At 45.9% G+C, this 10,917-nt stretch overlaps 1 protein-coding gene across 1 annotated transcript; it reads right to left on the bottom strand.

The window, feature by feature from the left end:
- Positions 1-8,636: 8,636 nt before the first annotated feature.
- FAM181B (family with sequence similarity 181 member B) lies at positions 8,637-10,673 on the bottom strand. Its single transcript, XM_073661702.1, has one exon. The coding sequence runs from the start codon at positions 10,312-10,314 to the stop codon at positions 9,310-9,312; it is 1,005 nt and encodes a 334-aa protein (XP_073517803.1). The 5' UTR covers positions 10,315-10,673; the 3' UTR covers positions 8,637-9,309.
- Positions 10,674-10,917: the final 244 nt, after the last annotated feature.

Raw genomic sequence — 10,917 nt, forward strand, 5'->3', positions numbered from 1 at the left:
AGGGGCTACAGCTGTCCCTGATTACCCCAGCCTCCTTCATGTCTCTAAGCATCCCCTTGGCGTGTTGATAGTGTGCAGGGGGTACGGGTCGGTATCTCTCCTTTATGGGAGGATGGTCTCCTGTTGGGATGTGATGTTCTACCCCCTTTACTCGCCCGAAGTCTAGCGGGTGTTTACTAAACACTCTCTCGTACTCTCAAACCACCCGATAGACTCCCTGTTTCTGGTGTGAGGGAGTGGAGTCAGTACCCAAATGCAGTTGCTGACACCAGTCCTCCATTGGTTTCTTAGAGCCGTTACCTTCCTCTGGTTGAGATGGAGGCAAGGGTTCCACGGCCTGTACAGAGTTCTGGTTGATGGTGAACAATTTGGCTAGCGTGGCATACCGGGGCAGGTGTACTTCTCTCTCCCCGATATTTATGATGCGAACGGGCACCCTCCCATGGCATACATCGACCACCCCCCGTGCTGTCAAAATGGTGGGCCTACTGTCTGAGTAGACGGGTTCTACCATTGCTTGGTAGTCTCTACCTCTTAGACCAATAGCTGCCCGGCACCAAATCATCATCTCACTTTTTGGGGGCATGGCAATAGGGAACGGGTCACACATTCTCACGCTACCTATCTCACCACCAGATAGTTCCACCTGTTGCCGCTTCATCAGTGCCCGGATCTCTTTTTGGAGCACACGCTGCTGGCCGGAACTGGCGTTCTTGGCAACCTGCTGTAAAATGAGAATCACCTCTGCAAGACAATTTTCAATCACATTAGTTCCCAAGGTTATTCTAGGGTGACTCTCATGACGGTCTATGTCCACAATAATCAGTCCTTGTGCCGCCAGTTCGACTTTACCGATCTTAATGGTCACCTCTTTGAATCCCACCTGCGGCACGGGCTGACCATTGCTGGCGATGATACTCAGGTCGTCATCTGGGTAGCGGGTTATGTCCGAGTCATTCCAGTACTGTTTAAAGAGCACGTACGGGATGGTGGTCACCTGTGATCCAGTGTCTAGTAGGGCACTCATAGGAATGCCATCCAGTACCACAGGCAAGATTGGACATCCCCCTACGTATTTATCACGCCAGTTTGATGGGCCTGATGGTCTTATGCCTGGGGGTTGGCCCTCTACCCCAGGTTGTGCCCGTTTAAATGACAGTACCTTGCCACATGTCCGGGTTGATTGCAGCGGCGGCAGATGGGTCGTCCGTCCTCGCTGTATCTGTCGCTGGGTCTTCCTCTGGCCGGTGGGGTCCTCCTCAGTCGGCGCCACGGGACGTCCTCCGGTCCGGATGCCAGCTGGATCTTTCCTGGAGAAGAGACCTGTAAAGACTGCACAGTTCTGGTTAGCGTGGCAATACTCTTAGTCAGCTCTTGGACCTGATGGTGCAGGTCTGTAGCCGGGTCACTGTTTAAAGCCTGCGCATCAGCTCCCACAGGCCCTGCAGACAAGGGCGCCGTCTCCTGGTGGTAAGTGATAGCAGGGCGCCTGTGGGTCACAGCGCCACCTGGTGCCGGTTCTCGGAGCACCCGGATGGCTCTGTCCTTGAACTGTGCAAAGTCCAGGTCAGGGTCCTGTAAGGCCATTGCCCGCAACTGGGTTCGATGGGCATTGCACAGTAGACCCTCAATAAATTGTTCAGTCAACAGCTTATCTTCATTTCCCACGCTGTCAGGGTCTGCCTGCTTAATGGCTCTCAGGGCCTCTTGTAGGTTTAGCGCATAGTCTCTTATACTCTCATGAGCCCGTTGTTTGCACCCATAAAATCTTAGTTTTATTTCGGCTGAGGTGCGGGTGTCAAATGTGTCTTTCAGCCGGTATAGTATGTCTCTGACAGTCCTCTTCCTCCCAGGTGGCCAGGACTTTACCTCCCTTTGGGCTGCCCCGATTAATTGGGCCACCAGGATGCTCACTTTTTGCTCTTCTGTGAGGGGGTACACCTGGAAGAGGCTATCCAGTCTTTCTCTAAAGTCATTTAGGGTATGTGACTCCCCTGAGTACTGGGGTAGCCAGGTTGCCCCCGGGATATAGGGCATGGTGAATGGCATGACTGCTGCAGCGGTTGCGCTGGCGGTGGCTGTGGCAGTGGAGCTCCCCTCGGTATCCGGCATCCTCCTCCCCCCTAGTGGACCGTGGCCTACCTTGCGATGCTCTTCTTCCGTAGGCCGCGGCTCCGCAGTCGATCGTCGGGGTTGAGGACCTGGCGTCGCGCTCCGATGATGTCAGCGTCGCTCTTCCTCCCTTCCAGGACCTTGCGCAGCGTCAGAGCGTGGGGCGGAGCGTGGGGCGGAGCTTCGGATCTCGCGCGCTTTCGGCGTCCACGCCCCTCTTCTTCCCGTGCGGCGTCCCGAAGATGGCGTCCGAAGGCGGGAAGCAGCTGCGGATGGCGGGAAGAAGGCAAAAGACGGCGGAAAACGGTCCAAGATGGCGTCTGATGGTGGGAATTGGCTCCGGATGGCGGGAAATGACTCCGGACGGCGGGAAACTTCACCACAGCTAAGTATAAAAGTGTCTTTTTCAGGCACGCAGTACCCGGTGGTTGCGGGCACGAAATCCTGCCGACTACGCCAAAGTTGACGCGCCCCCTGGACCTGTGTTGTGCAGGGGAACCCGGAACCGGGCCTGTTGTAGAATGCTGGGGGTTGTAGTCTCCGTGTGGCGGTGACCCGGTCCGTGCCCAGGGTGGTCAATCCAGTGGCAGTCTTAATGTATAGCAAATGTCCGACTACGCCACCCGTGAATTGCGGTCAGTGGGGACGCCGCTGCGCTGCCGACCGCTGAGGCTGATGTTGTTTGTGCAGCCGAGTATGGGATAACTCCCCACGGGAGAAGTATTGCCTCAGGGCAGCTAATGTGAGAAATGATGGGAGTGATGGTGTGAGGGTCCCAGTGCTAATGGTGCTGGTGCGGCAAGGAATTACAGAGACGTGAGGTGCAGTTCAGGGTCTTTACTGATGGTACAAGGCAGACCCTCCCGGGAGTACTGGCTAGTATAAGGGGCCTGGTCAGTCTGCGAGCAAGCAGGAGTTCCCCTGGCCAGGTGGAGTTGTAGGCCTCCCCTTCTGTCTGCACTCTTCCTGGCTACCTTGCTGTCAGCGGTTACAAATAGCCCACGTCCCTGAGTATACCGTGTGGTGCTCACCCGTATGGCTGGTGACTTGGGGCCTTCTGTTAGCCTCCGCTCCTGGATGGCGGCGCTGGTCCCTTCTTTGCCACTGAGCCTCCGGGCTTTTATGGCCAGAGGACCTGGAATCCCCTGCCGGCTGGTTTCTGCTGCTGGGTTTATATCAGTCCCCACAGCCTCGGACTCCTGTGTCCGGTTTTAGTGTCTTCGTCCAGGGCGAGCTCTGCTCAGCTCCAGCCCCTGGACTTCAGCTACTGCTCCTCCAGAGCTCCTGATCTTACTTTCCCTCTCCAGACTCTGACTCTGTCTGCAGCTTCACCCTGACTGCTCTAATCCCGCCCCAGACCCAGTTTATAAGGGCAGATTCCTCCCCTCCCAGGTCTGGGTGGGCAGTGTTGCATGCTTAGGGCTTCTGACCAGAGAAACCTCCCACTTGCTCTCAGACATAATATCTCTATTACTGTGGCAACCAGACCCCTGGGGTGTCACACAAGCAAGGGTGGAACATTTTTTTATACAGGAAGCAGGGGTGGAACTTTCTCTTTATATAGGAAGCAGGGACAGAATATTCTCTTTATACAGGAAGCGGGGGCGGAATATTCTCTTTCTACAGGAATCAGGGGCAGAACTTTCTCTTTATACAAAAAGTAGGCAGAAGGGCAGAACTTTCTCTTTCTGCAGAAAGCATGAGTGGAACATTCTCTCTCTTCAGGAAGCGGGGGTGGAACATTTTCTTTCTACAGGAAGCGGGGGCGGAACTTTCTATTTCTACTGGAAGCAGGGTCAAAAAATTATCTTTCTACGGGAAACGGGGGCGGAACTTTCTCCTTCTACTATGGGAAATGGGGCAGAACCTTCTATTTCTATGGGAAGCAGGGGTGGAACTTTCTTTTTCTATAGGAATCGGGGGCGGAACTTTCTCTCTCTACAGGAAGCAGGGGCGGAACTGGTCTTTCTCTTTCCACAGGAATTGGTGTGGGCCATTATCTCTCTACAGGAAGTGGGGTGGGTCTTTCTCTTTATACAGGAAATGGCAGATCTTTCTCTTTATACAGTAAGCAGGGGCGGGTCTTTATTATCGTTCTACAGGAAGTGGGAATGGGTCTTTCTCTTTCTACAGGAAGTGGGGCGGGTTTTTCTCTTTCTACAGGAAATGGGGGAGGGTCTTTCTCTTTGTACATGAAGTAGGGTGGGTCTTTTTATTTCTACAGGAAGTGGGGGAGGATCTTTCTCTTTCTACAAGAAGTGGGGGCCGGTCATTCTGTTTATACAGGAAGTGGGTGTAGCACTTTCTCTTTCTACAGGAAGTGGGGGCGGGTCTTTCTCTTTCTACAGGAAACAGGTGCGGGTCTTTCTCTTCATACAGTAAACGGGGGTGGGTCTTTCTCTTCATACAGGAAGTGGGGGCGGCTCTTTCTCCTTCTACAGGAAGCGGGGTGAGTCTTTCTCTTTATGCAGTAAGTCGGACGGGTCTTTATATTTCTATAGGAAGTGGGGGCGGGTCTTTCTACAGGAAGTGGGTCAGGTAATTATCACTCTACCGGAAGTTGAGGCAGGTCTATTTCTTTCTGTATGTTAAACTGCATACAGACATAACAGAGAGGGGAGCTTCAAGTTCAGGACAAGCAAATCCATTCAAAACCTACTCACTAGGAGCCTAATTCTACTTAAATGGGTGGTCGAACTTAAGAAAAAAAATTGTAGAGTACTAAAAGAATTCATTGTCCCCTTCTCTGGTTTCCTGCCGCTTCAGCACAGGCAGCTCTGGTGTTCTGTGTCAGGCCAGGAAGCAATGACGTCTGGTGGGTATACCTTCTTTCATTATTTTATGACATTCGCTGCCTTTTAAATAAATCTTTTGAAAGTCAGAAAACCCCTTTAAAGTGGGGAGACTTTAAAGTGATTTCTGGGAAAGGAATGCAAAATAGCTCTACTCCACAAAGAATAAAGCCGTCTCTCTAGCGCCACCTATAGGTGCCAACCTGTAGAGTAATGTTCTGTAGGAGGCGCACCGGAAATTAAAACGCCCTCTATAGTGAGGGCTGAGTACTACAATTGGAGCTCCTAAAAGAAGCCATTTGACAGAAGTGTTCATCCAGTAGCTTTTGTTAATTCTGCCACCAGGGGGCATTTCATGAAGCATTTTCCTCTAAAAAACTCATTGTTTTTGACCACCTCTAAAGAACCTCCGTGTGCACGCAGATTTTTTTTTGTGTTTTTTAGGAGTTTAAAAATGCTCCTAATTGGAGGAAGAGTATGTGCACCAGGAGTCTTTTTTGCAGAGTTTTCAGAGATTTGTAGAATTTCCGCTCAGTTTCTGCAACAAAAAACTTAAAAAAAAAATACATATACCCTTGAACAGTTTTGGAAGAAGTTGTTTTTTTTTTTGCAGCCTTTTGATTGGACAGTGCCTAATTTCAATCAGATTCCATCAGGATTCAATGCAAATAAGTGATATGCACTTTTTTGTTTTGCCACCAGGACTTTTTTCAAAACTTGAAGCTGAAAAAAGTTCAATAAACTCCTCATATAGACAGAAAAGTCGATTTCCCAATTTCTACAAGTGTTTTTAAAGGGTTTTTTATGGAGGATTTTGGAACAGATCTTACAGCCCAACCTTTAGTTACTTAGCAGTTACAACATAAAATTAGTAATACATTAGTTCATGTAAGAGCTGCAGCCAAACTGCTATAATTATGTAATTTTTACTTTTTTTTCCAAAAAAATTTGTAAGTTTAAAAAAAAATGACTGCCACAACTTACTAAAAAAAATAGAAAAATGCCAAGTATACAAAGTTTTGGGTAAAAGTACTCTACAACAAACCCATAGGTTTCCAAACGGTCAATGTGATATGCAGAAGTAGTGCTGTTGCTACAAAAGCATCCAGCAACTGTTACAAATAACACAAGCACAGGAAGTGTTGTGCTTCAGAAACTTCTAGAAACTAGAGGGGTTAACACTGTCACAGGAGACAGGGACTGTTTTTAGCAGAGCCCCAGGGGATTGTGGGGAACTTGTTATTGTAGTCTGGCTGAAGCCGAAGAGGTGGTGTGTTATCTGGATCTGACAGAAGGCAATTGAACAGGATTCAGATCAAGAGATAAACTAAACACAGGTCAGATAAACTCCCTGAACTAACAGTGCAGAGTATTATTGGGCAGGAAGATAAGGACTGGAAGGAATCGTGTCACAGGGATCATCTCCCTCATCAAACCCTCCCCCCTCCATCTCCATGCAGGATAAAGAATGCTGTGTACTATTGTGTCCTTGTGAAGGAAAAGCCTGTGGTTGAGTATGCATAGAAATGTGCTGCTAAGAGATCTAATCTATGCTGAATTATGCTACTGAAGAGACTGTAATACTGTGCCTTGTGAAAAAACTACTGTATTGTTACTGGAGCTGGTTGCTCAAGAAACTCCAGACTGTGCTTTAATGAAGATTGTTGCTGTAATATCCCTGAATTGCACTGGCTGTGCTTCAGATTAAATTCCACTGTTAAGCTGTTGAAAAAGTCTCTTGTCAGATGTGTCTGGTCAGAAATTTAATCTATTGTGTGCCTGTGAGAAGCTGCAGCCTATGTACGCCCTGAGTAACGGTTCCCCCAGGATTCCAAAGAATTCATGAAACCCGTCTCGCCCTATCTGAACCTCTGAACCTAGCGGCGTGCGTGTAACATCAACCTACCCGAAAAAGCTCTGGGCAAATATATTAGTCAGATTGTGACAACTATTCAGACTCATAAATGTTGCTTCCATCTTAAAAAATGATGACGTATAGCTGGGATATGTTGATACTTCAGGATTGGTTGGGTCTGACCACTAGCATCCCCATTAATCCTGATAATGGAGGAGCCACAGCACTAACTTAGTGCCCCCTTCTAAGTTTCGGTACTCCCGTTTGGTCGGGAGCACCAATGTGCAAGGAAAAGTGTCGGGAGGCCGAAATCTGGAGAGACTTGCTGCGTGCACAGCAAGAGGTATCCCCTCGTTTTTTAGGCCATTTTTATCCCCTTAACACCTCTGTTTCCACCTGTCCAAGACAACAAGGCACAAAAAAAAAAACTACAACCTCTGACATGTATACCAGGATGGGGAACATAAATACCAGGATGGGGCACATGTATAACAGGAAGGGGGACATGGACATGTATACCAGGAAGGGGAACATGTATACCAGGATGGGGAACGTATATACCATGATGGGGCACATGTATAACAGGAAGGGTGACATGGACATGTATACCAAGAAGGGGAACATGTATACCAGGATGGGGAAAATATATACCTGGATGGGGCACATGTGTAACAGAAAGGGGGACACTTATACCAGGAAGGGGGACATGTATACCAGGATGGGGAACATATATACCAGGAAGGGGAACATATATACCAGGAAGGGGTCCAGGATGGGGGAATACAGTATATATCAAGAAGGGGCACAGGATGGGGGTCATATATACCAGGATGAAGGACATATATACCATGAAGGAGCCCAGGATGGTGGTAGTCACATATAACAGGATGGACTGATATATATACCTGGGAGGGGACATTACTACATAATGAAGTGGAAGGGGCGAACACTTATGTCTTTATAGGATTTAGAAAGCTACAATGGCCCATACATCTGACCAACATGCGGGAGAGAGGGGCATGTCCAAGTTTTGCACAGGGGCCCATCAGACTCTAGTTACACCAATGAGTGAGTCAACGGAGGACCAGGCAGGGGGAGCTAAACGAGTATAATATTTTCCCTAGTTTTTAAACATTATTTTACCGGCTATAGAGGGGAGAATTTGATTTTCCTGGTCAAATCTGAGCAAGTCTGCCAAATCTGAATTTCAGTAGATTTGCTCATTTTTATACCCCTAATGTAAAATTAAGTAATTCTCTACACCCCTCTCACTGCCAATGTTAAATTAACACTGTGTCCCCATCACCTTCCTCTTGTGCCCCAATCACTGGCTCCATCAAGACTTTTAAGATTTGTTGCATCCTGACAAAATAGTTTTCTTTTTCTTTTTAAATCTTTATAAAAGCCCTTGGGGCCGGAGGGTGTAAAAATGTATGGTATACCTTTAGTATTTGGGGTTTTTTTGCATTTTTTTTAATAGAGTCATGATTACATGATTACATAGACACAAAAAATGAAACCAATATTTTGAAAAGGACAATGACCGACCCAACATTTTTATTTAATTTTATTTTTTAAAAGTTTTGTCATTGCAAGAAATGCAAGGAATACTCTGACGAGGCCCAAATAAAGCTTTATTATTTTTTTTTTTAGTTTTTAGTAGGGGCTTGGATTACATAAATACAAATAGGTTTATCGAAGCCCATCCCAACGATGGCGGCGAATGTGCATGGCCAATATTTTGTGATCACCAAGTTCCTTTTGAGAAATAATGAGCACAGAACAACTTTTCGAAACAAAAAGAAAAACGCCAATTTATATTAATGGTTCCCAATGGAATTTTTTTTCCAATGGGAACATGACAAAAAAAATAAAAATTATTATGATCACAAGTTTATTTTTTAAAAATGAATACATAGACATACGAGACAATGCGGTTTCTTTAATACGCAGCCACCGCAAGCAAAACAGGCGGTCATTATACAGTTAATAAAACGGGGCCCCAGGGTAATCTCAAGTTCATCAATAAAAAAAAAAATAGTTTTTGTGGAAGGGGTGAAAAGTTCAGAGAAGATGGAAAGGCAACAGCACTTAAAGGGACAGCAGATGGGTGAATATAGATTGTCAAAAAAACATAAAAATTCTACTGAACAAAGATTAAAAAAAAAACATTTTCAGTGCTAAACTTTTTTTTTTATTGCATAAGAAATTTTTGCATTGTTTATAACATTTTACATGAAAAAAAAAAAGTTAGCATAATCCAAAATGGATATTTTGACACAAGGGCAAATATGGCTTTCAGTAGTATATTATATTGATAGATTAAAATAGCTTCTTACATTAAGAATTTATTTTTGAGAAAAATAAAAAATAAAAAAAAAGCGGAATGTCAATATTATAAATGTTGAGTGTTATTTTGATAGTGTCGGGTTGTTTTTTTTTTTTTTAGGTCATCATCACTAAGTTGCATCTGAGTGAGTTTATTGCACAGCTTTGTCTGTTATAGAGTTCTTCGAAAAAGTTTTAGAAAACTTTTTTTTTTTTTTTTTTTTACAAAACAGAGTACCCAATTCTGTTGTATCCTGAACTGCAGTCGTAAAACATTTGGGGTAAGGAGCACTCGGGGTAGCAAGGGTTAAATGGTGTTATACTGGGACAGTTGTCCTCCATGGAAGCTGGGATGGTGGCGGGGTCTGTGCTGGTTGAATAGACGGGGACTGGCACTGGAATACATTTCAAACTTTCATTCAAGTTTGGGCTGCAAGTTCCCACGGGACTCTTTTTAATTGGATTACATGGATTCCAGGGGTCGGAATAAAGGAGCCCATTTAGTAAGTGATGGGGCTCATACACGGAATGTTCTGCCGGGACGTCTTGGTGTATCTTTACCGATGCTCCCTGAATGATCTCTTGCTCTGAGATCATGTTGTTGTAATCGGGGCCCAATAGGTCAAAAAATTCAACGGTTTCTTGGTTACCTTTATCCAAGTCCTTTAAGGTCACCACTTCGGAATTGGTAAGAAGTCCCGATGAAGAATAAGCAGGCTCAGTGAAGAACGATGGTGGCAAGTTCCGATTCCTCAAGGGCACTTTTTTGTATTTTTCCCCACGAATTTCCATGGCGTTATCAAAAAGAGCAGCCAAGCTCTTGCTCTGTAAGTTGGACTGGGCATTGTCCCTCTTCGGAGGAGGCTTACAGTGATAATTTTGGGGGCTGTTGCCACTGGTGGGAGACGTGACTTGACCTTTCGGAGAACCTTGACTTGTCACTCCGTTACTGATCATACCCGTGCATCTTTTAATCTGTTTTTGAAGGTACTTGCGATGGTTGACCTTTCTTTTTGACTTCACCGGCTTGTCCAGGGCCAGTTTTATGTTACTGGAAGCCGTATTTATAAAACTAAGCAAATCCTTACTTGATTCCTTATAGTCTCCACTTTCTACGGCTCCCAGGAAGTCGACTCCTTCGTGATAGCTTTTTTCGAAGTCCACGGCTGATCCCGAGAAATATAAGGGCAGAAAATGATGATTCATAATCTCGGCTTGGATGGCCATCCTGACAAGACGATTCCTTTGGTCTATCAAGAGTAAAAAATACCAATCCCGGAAGAAGACGTCTGTAGACCGGTTGTCTTGAAAATCATATTCAGACGGGTAAGATCAGATCAGATCAGTAGATCCCAGCGGTGATTTCTAAATTCTCTTACTCGTTGGCCAATTTGTAACATTCAAGATTTTGTAAAAAGTTGAAATTCATCCTTAAAGAAAAGCAAAAATTTGCCAAAATCTCAGAACGTAAAGACATGGGTAGAAGTTGAGAGGAAGATGCATCCAGCGTCAGGCTTTCAGCTGCTTCTCGGTTTAATTTGTTCTCACCAGAAACACACATCCTGAAAAGAATGGGAGGGTCGGATAAGTAGGAGGTCTGCGAGCCTTAATGGTATCAGCTTTCACTAAATCCGTGGGCTGGGAATGATACATCATGCAAGGTCTGGAATAAAGACTGCACTGTGCTCGCCTCTCCTCCAGCCACAAAACAAAGTGCAATCCCTGCTTCCATTCAAGCCTGGAATAACATAAATACTCCTGTTGTCTTAACTTTTTTTTTTCTTCTTCTTCTATTTCTCTAGCACTGACCTAACTTTTACTTTGTGTCTT

Source organism: Phyllobates terribilis, unplaced genomic scaffold (genome assembly GCF_046119375.1).
Source record: "Phyllobates terribilis strain yellow unplaced genomic scaffold, ASM4611937v1 Scaffold_2__4_contigs__length_985480577, whole genome shotgun sequence".
NCBI lineage: Eukaryota > Metazoa > Chordata > Amphibia > Anura > Dendrobatidae > Phyllobates > Phyllobates terribilis.

Coding starts and splice junctions, on each gene's coding strand:
- FAM181B (XM_073661702.1), bottom strand. CDS start 10,314: ATGGCCATCCAAGCCGAGATTATGAATCATCATTTTCTGCCCTTATAT.